This window comes from Ammospiza nelsoni, chromosome 10 (genome assembly GCF_027579445.1).
Source record: "Ammospiza nelsoni isolate bAmmNel1 chromosome 10, bAmmNel1.pri, whole genome shotgun sequence".
Lineage (NCBI taxonomy): Eukaryota > Metazoa > Chordata > Aves > Passeriformes > Passerellidae > Ammospiza > Ammospiza nelsoni.
Window position 1 is genome coordinate 21,057,301 of NC_080642.1, and position 15,396 is coordinate 21,072,696.

Here is a 15,396-nt window from a genome sequence, read left to right on the forward strand (position 1 = left end):
CACAGGCACTGGAGACCACACATCATGATTTCCATGACCACATTCCTGCAGGGACAGCTTTGCCTCTTGAGTTTTTCCTCCACAGGTGCCTCCAGTTGTGCCCAAGAAGAGGCTGGAGACAGGAATAGGGCATATCTTGAGCAGGATTACATGTGGAATCTGGAATTTCATGAGGTCACCTTGGACTAAAAGGTTTGTCTTTAAGGAAACAAGTGAGCTGAGCAGTGGCAAATCCCACCAGTGACCATCAAGCAAGAGGAAACAACCGAAGAGGAGCAAGACCAAGCCTGTCTGGACACCCTCATGTTGCTGAGCCTCTGGATGCTCCCTGCCCTGCAGCAATAGGATGTTCCCTGGAGATCCTGCATGGAGGATGCTCACAGAGCCCTCAGCCATCCACCCCAAGCAGGCTTATCCAGCTTGGAGTGCACAGAGCATGGCTGTGCAGAGGGAGGCAGAGGGGAGGACCTGACCCTCAGCCCCTGCACCAGAGAGGATCTGATCCCTGCAAGCTCTTGTATGGCTTTCAGGCAGCCCCAGGCTCCCAGGGAAGCTGGCAGCCCTGGCACAGAGCTGGAGCCCAGGATGGGTGGAGAACACAAGAGCCCCACAGGAAACTTGTGGTTTTGATGAGGTGGACAGGGAGAGGCAGTGCCTGCCTGTGCCAGGGTGAGGGGAACAGCTGCCTCCCTGCTGGCAAAGGGGAGGAGGGAGCCCTTCTGTCCCTCCAGAGAGCCAGGGTCCAGGCTGGAAGTGACTTACCCACCCTTTATGCACTTCCTGAACCCTTAGGAACGGGTCAAGGGAAAGCCCACATGGCCAGGTCATCTCCTCCAGGGCCAGCAGGCACATGGGGCACCTGCAGACAGTGTGTGACACAGCTGGAGCCACTCATGTCCCACATCCCAGCCACCCTCTCCATGTCCACACCACCATGGGAGTCTGTGCCCAAACAGGAGAAGCACACAGTCCCTGCCAAATTGCCTGGGGCCCAGTCATAGGCTGATGCTGTGCAGGATGCTGGGATGAGCCTTGAAGGGGAAGGATGTGGCCAAAGGACCTCCATGGTGGAGGACAGCCTCCTGTCCTCCTTTGAGCTGTCTTACATTGCCCATCAGCCAGCAAGAAGCAGAGCCAGTGACCACTTTCCCAGTGGTCCTGGAAGCCAGCTGGTCATCCTGGCACAGCACAGTCCCAGCACGGGGGGTTGACAACTTTGCTTTCGCTCATCCCATTCACCTCTCCAGACACCACTTCACATCAATGTCTTCCATGTGCCATGCTCAGACTGGCCCCTGTGCCACCCAAGCCAGCAAAGGAGGGAGCTGGGGAGAGCCACACTCCCATCCCAGCATGGATGGAGCCATGGTGCACTGGAGAGGACAAGGTCCCTGCCATGCAGGGGTGACCCAGCCACCACAGAGCCTCAGCAGCACCGACCTGGAGACATCAGGATTGCCAAGAGCTCAGCAGTCACCACCAGCTCTGCCCTCAGCTTTGTCAAGAAGCAAAATCAGGACATGAGAAAGGAAAAGAGAGGGTCAGAGTGGAACACCAGCAGCCATGGGTGAAACCAAGGAGTGAGGCAGGGACACTGGCCTGGGCGGACAGCGTGCCCAGCGCTGTGTGTGACGTGGCAGGGGTGAAGGTGCCACTCACCCTCCCAGAGGCTGGGCACTCCCTGGGGCAGGCACAGGGCACGGGTGGGAAGGTCTGACAGGATCTGTGTCCCAGTGCCCCCCCTGGGGAGGAGCCTCTGGCCACAGCACACAAGGCAGGCTCCAGGTGTTTGCTTTCCAGTCTCCCGGGCGGGTGATAACCACCCGCTCCCAGCCAGGGCTCCAGCTCACCATGCTGAAATTCAAGAGGTATTTGATCACGTAAGTGGAATATTTTTATGTATTTATTTAGGTAAAATACTATTTCCCTAAGTAAAATTCTCTTTCTGTCCTACCTGGAGGTGATGTCCTGATGTCCTTGCAGATCCTTTCGTGTTGGGAAACAGTTTAAGTGGTGATGGAATGGGCAGGGAGATGTTTCTGCTCCTCATCACTGCAGGGCAGTCTGGGGTGATGGGGATTTTCCCTTCTGGTGATGCTCCAAAGGCAACTGGAAAACAGCATCTTTTGTGAGGCTTTTGCCACAAAGGAAGGAGAATGGCACAGACCTTGGCAGGGCACTGTGATGCTGGTCCCTCCTGCAGCATCCCAGGTGAGGGATCACCAGAGGAGTAGATGTGGAGCAGAAAGGTGTCTCTGGGCAAGTTTTTCACATGGCAGCCCCTAGGGTGAGGTGCTCCCTTCCACAGGCTCTGGTTTGGACAGGAGGGATGAGGAAGGGCAAGGCTTGACTCTGCAGCAGAGTCCTTTGGCTAGGGGAGAGCTGCAGGGTGAGAGGGCTCAGGGTTATTCCCAACCCAGCTGTCAAGTGCAGGGTGGGCACTGATGCAGACAGTGCCATTGTGCCCTTGCTGTGCCACCTGAGCTTCCTGCTGACCATTCTGCCCAATTTCTCATTTACTGCCAAAAAACTGGCTCTAGTAACTGGTCAGAGGGAGCAGGCTGTGGCTGGTGTACACACTGTGTACATTAATTCCTTGTGCAACTTTGCTCACTGCCTGGAGAATATCTGGGCACAGCAAAACAGTAAAATCTTTTTCTGCCACTCACCTGCCTGATGAGCTCAGCCTCAGCACCTCCTGCAGCTTGCTGAGACCCTGAGGGCCCTGAAGCTTCCAGCCAGCCCCATCCTGGCTGGAGCTTTTGTCTCTGGGTTGGACAGGGAAAGGGACAGGGTTGGAGGGAAGATTTGCTTGGAGAAGGGGGGAGAATAACAGAGGGGAAATCTGCTGCCCTGCTGAGAACAAGTGGCACCTTCTGTCCTGCTGGGTCTGGCACTGAGACAGCTGGAGCAGCATCCCTTACAAAGATTTCACCATCAGTTCAGGTTTAGATTCAATTCCTTGAGCCAGCATGGGGAGATCCAGCTGCTCTGGCTCTTCCACTTGGACCTTGCAGCCAAAGGCATCTTTGAGGTTCTGCATCCAGCTCTGCACTCTGCTTGTCACTTCTGGAGGTGACAGCACCCAGGCTCTGGTCTGAGGGGGCTCTTTGGGGTGCTGCATCCAGCTCTGCACCTTGCTTGTCACTCCTGGAGGTGACAGCACCCAGGCTCTGGTCTGAGGGGGCTCTTCAGCTGTAGCCTGCCCACAGATGGAGGCATCTCCAAAGACTCTGCAGGAGTTGGGCTCTTGCAGCCCAATCTGCCCTGCAGGGCTCCAAGTGCAGCCTGGACCCCTTCCTGGTGCTCTGGTCTCAGGTGTTTAACTCTGCCCCACATCCCTGATCCCATCCCAGAGTGTAAATGGAGAGCAGGCTGTGCAGCACAGAGGGCAGCTGAGCCTTTTGAAGGTTTGCTGTTCAGGTACCTCATGCCAACCTGCTCCAGCCTCCAAGACAAGGGCTGCTCATGCACCATGTGCCATTTAATGGGTGTTTTGCTGCCTTCAATGCAACTTCTTGGCAATTTGAGAGCTGCCACTTTCTCAGCACACCCTCCTTGATGTCCCTGTATCTCACAGAGCCAGCCCAGAGGAGGAAGGAAAGGCTTTGGTTTTGTGCCAGCCTGGCCACCCCAACACATGTCAGCCCAGCACGTGTTGTGTGTTCTCAGCTGGGTGTTCCACCAACACACCAGCCACCTCAAAAGAGCCAAAGGACCTGGATCTTTCACAGATTCTCACAGGTTGAAAGTTTAGGACCTCTGTGGAAGCAAGGCCAGGGTTATACCTGCACCAGATACAGATAAGGGAGTGGCAGAGGGTCTGCTCCCAACCCTGTCTGGGGGAAAGTGTTCCATTGTTCTGCCTTCATTACTGGGTGCTCCTGCAGGTTCTGCTGAGAGTTTGTGTGTATCACTAAGTATCACAGTGGTGCAGCTCTTCATTCCCTCATTGCTGCTTGTCCTGCCATGGTCAGCCAGACAACATGATGATCAGCCTTGCCTGGAATGATGGGAGAGCTGGATTGAGTCTCCAACCAGATCCAGAGGAATCACTTCATTCTGGAGCATCTCCTCCCTCATTGCCTTCTTCCTCTGTGGTCTTTGATCTTCCACATGGAGTTATTTCAACAAACCTTTCCTCACACCAGCCCTGGTCTCTGCTTCAACCCTCCCTCTTTAACACCTCTTGGTATTTTAAGCTCTGTTTAAGCATTTTCCTGCTCTGTTATTTGTCACATCTGCTTATCTCTGACCTCACAAGGGTCTCCTTGTGCCACTGGCATGGCCAGGCAGTGACCCACACGTGCATCTGCCACCTCCTGTCTCATCTGAGCTTGGCAGCCTGCTCCTGGAGTGGCAAAGAGCATGGATACCTCCAGGTTGCCGTGGGGATTGGGGATGCTGTGATGGGCAGTAATCAATCCCATGCAGTGATGACACCTTCTGAATCCTCAGCACCACTGCCATGGCCTAAAAGCTCCCAGCCTTTCCAGCCCTGAGTACTTCAGACCCTGAAATCCTCCTGGGAGCAGCTGGGACTTTCAGCTCAGTGAAGGGGCATTTTTGGGAGCAGGGCAGAACTGTGTCCATGAGTATCCAACCACTGCAAGCAGTGCTGCCATTATCAAACCACTACTTAATCCTGACAGCTGATGATTTTCCGGGAACAAAGCCATTCTGAGTAGCAAACCTGAATTTCTGACCTGTACCCTGGGATGCACGTGACCCCTTCGGACAGCCCACGTTTGTGTCACTGCTGCCTCACCAAGAGAGCTCTGCTCCCAATGTCACAGCACTGCCCAGAGCAGGAGGTAATGCACCATGGAGGTGAGGACAAGCAGCTCTGTGCAGTCCCACTGTCCTGGTCCAAAGCTGACCACTGCAGGAAGGCAGAAATGCCAACAAACCCAGGTTGGCTGAAATGTGGCTTCCAAGCAGGCTCTGCCCACATTTCTGCTGTCATTAATTCCTCCCATTTAGATCCCTGCTGCCTGTGATTCTCCCTCCCTGAGAGGGGAGAGCAGCCACCTGAAGCTGTCTGGCTGGACTTCCCCCTCAGCAGAGCCCAATCCCAGAGGGTTTAACCAGATCCTCAGGACAAATCATCTCCTGTTGTGCCACAATGAGCTCCCAGGGGAAAACCCAGCAGAATAATGGCATCATTCAGGTTGCAAAAGCCCTCAAAGATCATCAAGTCCAATCTTTCCCCCAATGCTGCCAAGGCCACCACTAACCCATGATTCCAAGTGTCACATCTCCTGGGACTGGACAACCTTTCTGTGAAGAGAAAAATACAAATAAATCCTTTTTTCCAGGAAATTCAGCCCCTCAATTCTTCCACTGAAGATTAAAGCTACAATCAAGCTCCACCAGGGTTTGCAGCAAGCTCTACAAACAGAAGGAGCCCTGTGGCAGCATTTCCATGGCTTTAATGTCACCATACACAACAGCACAATTCTGATGGCCTGAAGAAATGACACTGCTGTTGTAGACATGGCTAAAATCAGACCAAGATCCAGGCACTGCTGGGGCCCTCATGGTGGCACCACATCTGCAGCAACAGCTGGAGCCTGGGCAGGTGGCAGTCCAACAGCAGAGAGTGGGGAGAGCAGGGAAAAAAGAGTTTTATTGTCCATGTTGATAAAGACAAGATCCTGATCCTTCTTGGGCAGGCAGGGCAGGGAGCACACAGGCAGTGCCCTGTTCCTGCTGCCTGGGGGGGGCTCAGGCTGCTCCAGGAAGGCCTCCCTGAGCAGCCAAGGGACTCAGTGGTTATCACTGTTTGCTTTTCAGCACAATGCCTGTGGCCCATCTGGAAATTTCCATGAGGCTGCACTGCTGGGGCACAGCCTTGGAGGTTCCCCAGTTATCGCTGCCTCTGCATCATTTCCGCCCCTGAAAACGGGACCTACCTTAAATAAAGATAAAAATAAAAAAGCCTCAAGGCACCTTTCCTGCCTGGTCTTGGCATTTCCTCCCCACAAATGAGCTCAAATGTCTGTTTCCTTGCAGGAAGCTGAGTGCAATCTACAGGTGCCAGCCAGGTCGGCTCTGGATCTCCTTCAGCCTCCTCGTCCTCCTCCTGGTCACACTTCAGGTTGTGGAGAAGCTGCAGCCTCTTGGGTAGGTCCTGAGCACAATTATGCACCTGCACCTCCTCCTCCAGCCTTCTGCTGGCCACTGAGGTGGGCTCAGAACTGCCCTCCTGAAAACCACCAGCAGGGTCCTCCTTAGGGAGAAAAATCCAGGTGACAGAGGACCCTCTGGGGGTCCCATATCGCACCCCTGTGCTCTGGCCAGAGCTGAGCCCACCCTGGGTCAGACAAGGCTGCTCTGGGCGTTGTCCTGGCTCACCACAAAACCCTACAGCCCTTAAGCCCAGCCCTCCCAGTCTGGGGTTATCTGCAATCGTTCCTCCAGCTTCTCCAGACCACCAGCTCTTCTCCCTCCTTGCCTTCTCCTGCTGCGCCCCTTCCACTGTCCTGTCATGCTCCAGCAAGACAGAGACACTGCCACATCACTGCTGGCCTGTCCTTCTCCTCTTCATGGAATCATTAAGGTTGTAAAGGACCTCCAAGATGATCAAGCCCAAAGTTCTTGCACCCCCACACCCCACCCCTGAGGGCAGCAGTGAACCCCATCAGCAAGGCCACCCACCCCACGAAAAGGAGGGAGTGTGTTTTGGGGTGACTTTAGGGAGTCGGGAGGTTCATTGGGCTGCAGAGAAGCTGCCTCTCCATTGTCCTCCCACCTCCTGCAGCTGAGCATTGTGTCCTCCCCACCACAGGAGCTGCCAGTGTGAGCTGGAGCGGGACCTGCAGCAGACCACGGGCCATGAGCTCAGCTCTGCCCTGCACAGCCCTGACCTGCTGTGGGAGGATGACTCCCCTCAGGGGCAAGGGGAAACTGAGCCAGCCCCTGCCTCGACCGAGGATGTTTTCAGGATGCACCTGTACCTCAGACAGGAGACCCCTCCGGGCAGCAGCCAGGAGGAGAGCTGGATGCAGCAGCCTGGGGAGAGCAGTGAGAAGGTGAGAGCCCATCTGTCACCCACAGAGCTGAAACCCCAGCTTCCTGGCCTGAAAAATGCAGCTAGGGAAAGTCCTTCTCCAGGCCCTCCCGGGAGGGTCACTGCAGATTTGTCAGAAGATGTCACCAGCAAGTTCATCATCTTTGCAAACAGGCTGAGCACAGAGGAGCAGAGGGGAATGTCCCTACCTGGAATGGTGCAAGTGGAGGTACAGAGCCAGACTCAGCCTCAAGCTGTGACTTCTCTTCACCCTGAGTGGGGCACCTCATTTACACAGCCCATCCCAAACTCAGCTCAACCTCTGCAGGCAGAGGATTCTTACAAAACAGCCCTGCAGACAGGATTTCTCCCAGGCTGGACAGAAGCCTTTAAGATCCAGGAGGTAACAGCTGGAGAAGTCCGGCAGGCCAGAGGAGTCACCTCTCAAGGGAAGACGTGCAAGCCCAAGACTGACATTGTTTTCCTGAAGGTCCACAAGAGCGCCAGCAGCACGGTCATGAACATCCTGTTCCGCTTTGGGGAGATGCACAACCTCACCTTCGCCTTCCCCAAGGGCGGGGGCTTCCAGCTCTACTACCCCCACCACTTCCTGGCCAAGTTCGTGCAGGGCTTCTCCCCTCTGAGCCCCCGGCGCTTCAACATCCTCTGCCACCACATGCGCTTCCTGCAGCCAGAGGTACGGGCAACGCTGCCACCCTGGGGGCACGGGCAGGGAACGGGGACAGGGGCTCAGGGGGCACCTGTCATGCACATAAACTCTGCAGGGATGAGCTAAAGAGAGTTAGGATGGCCCACGGTTACCTGGTATGTTGTTGGCACCTCCCGAGAGATTCTGTGAGCAGGTTTGGTGAAGCCCAGTGCTGTGAGCCATGGCAAAGTGGGAGACAGCATTTGTAGCAGCCAGCAACTCTCATCTCTTTCTTGTCTGGTGGGCCCTGGGACATGTCCTGCTCCCTGGACAGGCCCAGAGGGGACCAGCTGCAAGAGAACAACCAGAGTGCATCAGCTCAGGTCAGCCATACCCAGCATTCACCCCTCTGGTGCCACCTGAGGACAGGTGGACACGGGCAAAGGGAAGGAGATGGCTAGTATCTCCATCCCAGCCCAGCCACACAGCTGTGACAGCCCACTGTGGGGAGCTTTGCTCACTGCTCTCCCCGTGTGACTCTTCTGGAGCTCTCCATGTTGTCATGTTATTGCAGGGGTTCCATACTGCTGTCACCTTATCTCAAAAGTTTCATACCTTCTTGGTGTTTCTCATGGGCTGCTTCTCAGAGCACTGACTCTTTCTTCTTCACAAAGCAGCCAGCTGACTCCAGCTCTCTTCTCACCCAGCCACCCCACTCTTTTATAGCACTCTTCTTCTCATTGCTTACAGCTGTGGCCTTATGAAGCCAGGCCTGTTCCTAATCTTTGATAATTGGCCCAGCTGCAACTCCTTAGGGGTAAGATTACTTTCCACACTATCTTTATTTCCTTATGTTCTATCTCCTACATCCCCACAGCTCCTTTGATGAGCTGCACCCTGAAATCCTCCCCAGCACACGCCACTCCTGCCCCAGCAGGTACCTCTGCTCACCAGCACCGTGGGCGAGCGGGTCCCCTCTCCCTGCCCCACCTTCAAACCCTCCTTCTCCTCCTCCGCAGGTGCAGAAAGTGGTGCCCAGCTCCGCTGTATATTTCTCCATCCTGAGGAACCCCGTGCAGCTGATGGAGTCCTCCTTCGTGTACTACAAGGGCGCCTCGGCCTTCTCGCGCGTCCGCAGCCTGGAGGAGTTCCTCAGCCAGCCCTGGCGCTACTACGACCCCGCCAGCGGCGACCGCCACTACGCCAGGAACCTCATGACCTTTGACTTCGGCTTCAACCCCGACGGGGACGCGTCCCCCGAGCGGGTGCAGCTCATGCTGAAGGCCATCGAGGCGTCCTTCGACTTCCTGCTCATCTCCGAGTACTTTGACGAGTCCATGGTGCTGCTGAAGGAGATGCTGTGCTGGGACCTGGACAGCGTTGTCTCCTTCCCGCTCAACAGCAGGGACAGCAGCACCAAGTCCCCGCTCCCGGACTCCGTCGTGGAGAAGCTGAAAGCCTGGAACAGGCTGGACTGGGAGATCTACACGCACTTTAACAGGACCTTCTGGGAAAGGCTCGACCGCCTCATCGGCCGGGAGCGGCTGCGGCGGGAGGTGAGGGCGCTGCGGCAGCGGCAGGCGGAGCTGGCCCGAGCCTGCCTGCAGGGCACGGGCAGCGTGGGCCCCAAGGACATCAAGGACAGCTCCCTGCGGCCGCTGCAGCACGGCGGGGCCCGGATCCTGGGCTATAACCTCAAGCAGGGCTTGCCTCGGGAGCTGGAGCGGACCTGCCGGCGGCTGGTCACGCCGGAGCTGCAGTACAGCAGCCTGCTCTACAAGAAGCAGTTCCCCCCGCCGCCGGCCCCCGAGAGCCCCCGGCCCGCTGCCTCACCGGCCGGAGCCCACCCGAAACTGAGAGCCCCCGGCCCGCTGCCTCCCCAGCTCCATCCTCCGCAGCGGCCAGAGCCCGCCCGAAACTGAGCCCTGCTGGACCCTGGGGCGTCCTTCCCCATCTGCTCCGGACAGCGGGGCTCCATCTGCTGCAGACAGCGAGGCTCGGCCCTCGGGCATCCTTCTCAATTTCCTGAGGACGCCGGGCTCGGCACTCAGGCCGGGGCTGCCCTGCCCCGGGCCCTCTGTCCGTGCCCCGCTGCTGGGCACAAGCTCCGGACAGGCCGCAGAGGGGGTCTCGGGGGATGGACAGGACTTTTCCACAGGGAAATCCCCTCAGACAGCAGCTGGAGCCTCAGGACAGCACCAGCTCCAGCAGCGAGGAGCAGGTCCAGGAGGGCAGCCCAAATCATCAGCCCCGCAGTGGGGTGCGACAGAACAGGGCCAAGCGGTAAATCAGAGCTGTGGGCAAAAGATCCCAAAAGATCCCAGTGAGATTGACTCTCCAAAAAAATCCCAGCAGGATTTATTCTCTCAAAAAAATCCCAGCAGGATTGACTCTCCCAAAAAATCCCAAAAGGTTTGATTTACAGCATGGGAATGAGTCTGTCTGTCTGTGCAGCTGCACCTCGTCCCTGCTCCGTTGATATTACCATGCTGGAAAAGCAGCTTCTTAATTAAAGATAACAACAGTCACTGTCACTCCTTAAATTCCTCTTAATTACATCAGTCTGCTCAGTAGATGACCTCCCCCAAAGCCCCAGAAGCACATCCCAAACATTTGAGTGTGTCCTAATATGTCCTGAAAAGTGGGGGGAAAAAACCAAAAAACAAAGCCAAAAAAAAAAAAAAAAAGGTTCTGAAAAAATTGCCCAGGGGGATCTGAGCATCCCAGGGTGTCCCTGGGGCAGGTACAAAGAGTCTCAAAGGTTTCAGCTTCCACCCAAAGGTCTCCTGCTCAGTTTAACCAGGAAAAAAAGCCAGACTGTGTTCCCAGAGCCCTTCCTGGGGCAGTGCCAAGCATCCAGCCAGGCACTGGATGGAGATGGCACAAGGAGAGGGCAGAGTTTGGGGATTTTGCTCCATGAAGTTTCACCTCTGGGGCGCATCTGTGCATGGCTGTGTTGGTCCCTTCCCTCATTTCTCCTGTTGGGATGTGGTGTCAGAGGTCTGGGGTTCCTGCAGGTGCCTCCAGAGGGCAATCCCAGAGGAAATCACCTGGGATGGGCAGCCCAGAGGCCCAGCAGCACCCTGGGGATGTCTCCCCATGGGCACAGCAGAGGGGAGGGAGGAGCAGGGCTGGACACTGGGTACCAAACCTGCATCTGACACCTCCACTCCAGGTTTTCAGTGGGTGCCACTTGCTTATTCCCTGTTTGCACCTCAGGAAATAGGAGCAGGTGATTCCTGTCAGGAGCTCTGATCCAGGGCAGAGATACTGGGTCAGCCAGAGCATCCCAATGTCCCTGTGCTGTCACCCAGGGTGCAGCTCCCATGGGGTGCCCTGGCCCCAGCACAGCCCGGAGGGATCCCCATTTCCAGCAGGTGTTTCCCCCTTTCCAGAGCAGGCAGCAGGCAGGGCAGAGGTGGTTTGGGCATCACAGTGACTCCCATTTTCAGGGATGTCTCCCAGGAATGACATCACTCACCCAAATGCCAACCACAGCAATTTTTTTCCCCACAAACTGTAATTTTATAGTTAGGAATATTTCACCTAGAGATGGAGCAGAGCACAGGGATGCACAGCAGCTGCCTGGGTCTCTTCTGGTTTGTTTTTTTTCCTTTGCACACCATTTCTTGATGCTTTACAGCACCAAAACCCAAGCCAAGCACATCCCCAGAGGAGCAGGTTCTCCCGTGGCCAGTGAACTCTCTTGCCTTGGAGCATTTTTTATTCCTTTCCAAGACTTGCCAGGTTCAGCCTGTGCAACTCAAGGACTTCAGGCCAAGTTTAACTCAAACCCCACCAATTTTTAGCCAGTATCCATTAATAACTCAAAAGATCAGAGCCTGTTTCCTCCCCATCCCAAGTGTCCAAGGTAGTTACTGGCTCATACTTTGTTTTTAGGGCTGCAAAAGACCCACTGGGGTTATTGCAGGCCCTGCACGGTGCAGTAACGCCGGGTTGCTCAAGCCTGCCCATGGAACGGTCCCAGCTCTCTGTAAGATTCCTGGCAGAACAAGACAACCAGCAATTTATGCAAAAGTGTTCCGTGTTTTCCTTCTGAGCCAGCAGAGTGAGCTTGAAACATTTCGGGCTCTCCAAGGAGGCTTTCAAAGCAATTCCCAAAGGAGCTCAGGGGCATCCTGCAGGATTCCTTTGTGGTGCTTTAAGGACTGAGCGAGCTGCAAAATCCTCCACATCGGGAAACCCTTTCTTAGGAAAAGGGCCAGGAGGGGCTCAGGCATGGGTCTCCGCGTTGCTCTTCCCTCCTTTCCTCTTCTTCTGTGGTTTGTCACCCTCCACCTGCGCTGTCACCTTTGCCTTGGGCACCTTGTATTTGCTTTTCTGGCTGTAGAGGAGGTTTTTCTGGAAGAGGCGTGGGATGTTGCCCTGGAACAGCAGGAGAGCAGCGAGCATCCCTGCAATGAGAGCACAGACCCCTTCCAGGCACTGTGGGGAGCATCTCCACCCTCCCCACAGCTCAGCAGCGGCTTTGGGTCCTGGTCACAACCTTCACCATGGCCAAAAGGCAGCTGAGCACCACTGAAGTCCCCACCAAGAGCTGAGGGACCCTCGCTGTTCTGCTTTAAGGAGAATTTACCACTCTGTCCTTAACATAACAAACAATGCTTGTTTCGACCCATAAACCACCCCAGTTTTCTGGCAGAGAATCATTAAGGTTGGAAAAGTCCTCTGAGCCCATCAAGCCCAGCCATTCCCTCACTGCTGGTCATGACCCCAGTGCCACATCCAGGCTTTAAAATCCCTGCAGGGATGGTGTCTGCACCACTGCCTTCAGCAGGGTGCCAGTGCCTGACCACCCTTCAGGGAAGAAATTTTCTCAATACTCAACCTAAACTTCCCCTGGGGCAGCTTGAGGCCATTTCCTCTTGTCCATCTGGGAGCAGAGCCCAACCCAAACCCGGCTCCACTCTCAGCACACATCCAGCTCCCCATGACCATGCTGGAGCTGGGGACAGCCTCAAAGCACAGCTCAGCCTGGCACTGCCCTAAAACACCTTTGCTAAACCTCACCCAGACTTGGGCTTCAGGAGATTCCTGCCCTTGTACCACACAGAAGTTGGATTTTAAAAATTGAATAGCAAAGGGATAACCCCAGAGTCAACGAGGCTGGGTGAAAAGTGACACTTGCCACTGGCAACTCTAATTTCAGCCCTTTGCCAGAACAGTCCACGTTACACTGAGCATTTCTGCCTTGTCCCTATGCCAGCTCCTGCCCCTGGGAAGTTCTCACCTGCGAGGGGCCCCAGCCAGTAGACCTGGATGTAGGCCCAGAAGCTGCTCCCCGAGCAGTGGAAGGTGATGGCTGTGGCCAGGGCAGGGTTGAAGAAGGCCCCCGTGTACGGTCCGGCTGTGTGGGAAGAGAAACATGGCCAACAGTCCCACTGCATCCTCTGGAACACTGACAAAGGGCTGAGACCCTTCCTGCCTGCCTTCTCAGGCTGGGGAAATCCCACCCTTGTGGCCCTGAGCTTTGAGGGAAGCAGGAAAGCTCAGTGAAAGACTGGAGGATTGCAGGAGAGGAGGTTCCAGGGAAAGGATCCCAGTCTTGAGCTACGGCTGTGAGCCAAAATTCACCTGCAGCCTGTCACCATCACATTTTCTGAAAAATCCCCTTGCCCAGGACTCTTCTCCTGGGTAGCTGAGAAGCCTCAGAGAAAAGGAAAACAATTCTTATCTCATTTGCTTCTCCTGTGTTTTGCCCCTTTGGAATGTGTTTGGAGATTGTTTCATTGGATTCTGCTGTGAGTTGTTTTCACTCATTGGCCAATTGGGGCCAAGCTGTGTCAGGACTCTGGAAAGAGTCACGAGTTTTCATTATTATCTTTTAGCCTTCTGTAAGTATCTTTTCTGTATTCTCTAGTATAGTTTAGTATAGCATTCTTCAATATAATATAGTATTATAAAATAATAAATTAGCCTTCTAAGAACATGGAGTCAGATTCATCATTCCTCCTTGGAATGGGAACCCCACTAATACAAGAGCAGCCCAGATTGCCCAAAGCGCCATCTTCATCCCAAAATGAACACTCCCCAAAATAACAGAAAACAAACACCTTAGTGGTCATTACCTTGTTAACCCCTACCTCTCCAATCCTGGAAGATGAAAAACAGGGGGCTGTTCCCCCCCCAAATGAGGCATTTTTCCAAATGACCGAGGACAGGAAACGCCAGCACTGCTCACCTGCGTAGGTCAGGAAAGTGACAGTGGCTGCCAGCACAGGGACCCGGTACAGGGGGTGGCTCTGTCGCAGCTTGAGGAGGATGAGGTGGAGCAGGAAGGAGCAGGAGCCCTCCAGGAAGGCAGCGTGGGGCAGGGAGGTGTGGATGGAGGAGCTGCACTCGGGAGCAATGAGGTTCTGGATGAAGTGCAGCTGTGTCAGCTCCCAGGACCAGTAGAGCCGGGTGAGAGCCCAGCCCATCCCTGCACCCACACCCTGGGCCAGCAGCTTGGCCCCCGTGGCTGCCAGGCTGGACTCCAGGAGCAGGAATTCCTGCAGGGACACCGTTGGGTTGGCAGATGCTCCATCCAAAGAGGCGCCGTGGACAGCGGAGAGGAGGAAGAGGAGGGTCAGGACCACGTCCAGGCCAAAGCCGCCACCCCAGGGGCCGATGTCTATCAGCATCCTCAGCTCCAGGCAGCTCATGCACAGCTGGAAGGAGCCAGCAAATTCCCTGGCAAGGCAGCCATGTGTCCCCGGGGACAGCAGCCTCTTGGAAAGCCACCTGAGCACCTGGCACAGCCCAAAAGCCAGGAAGAAAAAAGCAATGGAGACATTCAAGCCATCCATAGCGAAGCTGTGCTGGGGCCAGAGTCTGGCAAGGAGCAAAGGAGGCTCCTGCACCTCCTCTTTATAAAGCCAAGCAAAAGCAAACGTGGCACAGCCCGACAGGCCTGGGAAGGCCTGGGAAGGCCACACGTGTGGCCCCCATGGGACAATGCCAGTGCCACAGGGAGCTGCTGGACTCACAGCAGCTGGAGCAGCCACAAAGCTGTTTGTCCCAGCAAATCCTGGTGTTATCTCCACCAGGCACTGAGCCCTCAGCCCCGGCATTCACACCTGAGAGGCCACAGCAGCTCCCCAGAGCTGACAGCTCTTCCAGAAGGAACAAAAAACTTCATTTGCTTTCTGCTTGGCTCCAATGCCTGTGGCTGCCCCATCCCTGGAAGTGTCCAAGGCCAGGTTAGACAGGGCTTGGAGCATCTGGGATAGTGGAAGGTGTCCCTGCCCATGGAAGGGGTGGAAAGAAATTGGGTTAAGGCCCCTTCCAACCCAAACCATTCTGGGATTCCATGGTAAACAACATATAATGCATCTTCTGGGTCATTTCCCTGAGCTGCAGCAGTAGTGTCACCACTCTGAGCCCACATTTGCCATCCCTACAGGGCAGGCAGTGCTGGCAGGTAACCCAGCTCCTCTCACTGCCCTGTCACACACACACAGAGCCAACAGCTTTGATTTGGGCCATTTTATTTCCCTCCAAGTCATTTAGAAAACGAATTTCAGGAAACCCAGGTTTGAAGCACACTTCGGCAGGGATGAGGCTCTTCATACAGTTCAAGGTGGCTCCAGCAGAGCAGCCCAAGCCATGAAAAGCAGGAGCAGATGCCTCAAGTGCATTGGAGCCTCTCCCTCAACAGTCTTTGGCAGCAGAGAAGAAACAGGACATTGTGGGGGTGCTTGTGAAGGCCACAGCTCAGCACATCCCCCTGCAC

General features: G+C 55.3%; 2 protein-coding genes across 2 annotated transcripts; one reads left to right on the forward strand and one right to left on the reverse strand.

The window, feature by feature from the left end:
• The first annotated feature begins 1,851 nt into the window (after positions 1-1,851).
• LOC132077325 (galactose-3-O-sulfotransferase 2-like) lies at positions 1,852-9,583 on the forward strand. The gene is made up of 6 exons (XM_059478890.1): positions 1,852-1,880; positions 6,016-6,126; positions 6,791-6,955; positions 7,130-7,241; positions 7,341-7,709; positions 8,681-9,583. Exons 1-6 carry the CDS (start codon positions 1,852-1,854, stop codon positions 9,581-9,583), a joined length of 1,689 nt encoding a protein of 562 aa, XP_059334873.1.
• A 2,311-nt stretch (positions 9,584-11,894) lies between these two features.
• Positions 11,895-14,802, reverse strand: LOC132077781 (aquaporin-12-like). The gene is given in 7 exon segments (XM_059479665.1): positions 11,895-12,076; positions 12,913-13,029; positions 13,864-14,478; positions 14,481-14,634; positions 14,636-14,710; positions 14,712-14,747; positions 14,749-14,802. Coding segments are annotated over 7 exon segments (1,233 nt in total).
• Positions 14,803-15,396: the final 594 nt, after the last annotated feature.

Bases quoted from the DNA above. Each gene is read 5' to 3' on its own strand.
- LOC132077325 (XM_059478890.1), top strand. From the start codon at position 1,852: ATGCTGAAATTCAAGAGGTATTTGATCAC. The intron at 6,127-6,790 runs GTAGGTCCTGAG...TCCCCACCACAG, and splicing joins GAGAAGCTGCAGCCTCTTGG to GAGCTGCCAGTGTGAGCTGG. The intron at 7,242-7,340 runs GTACAGAGCCAG...CAACCTCTGCAG, and splicing joins CTGGAATGGTGCAAGTGGAG to GCAGAGGATTCTTACAAAAC.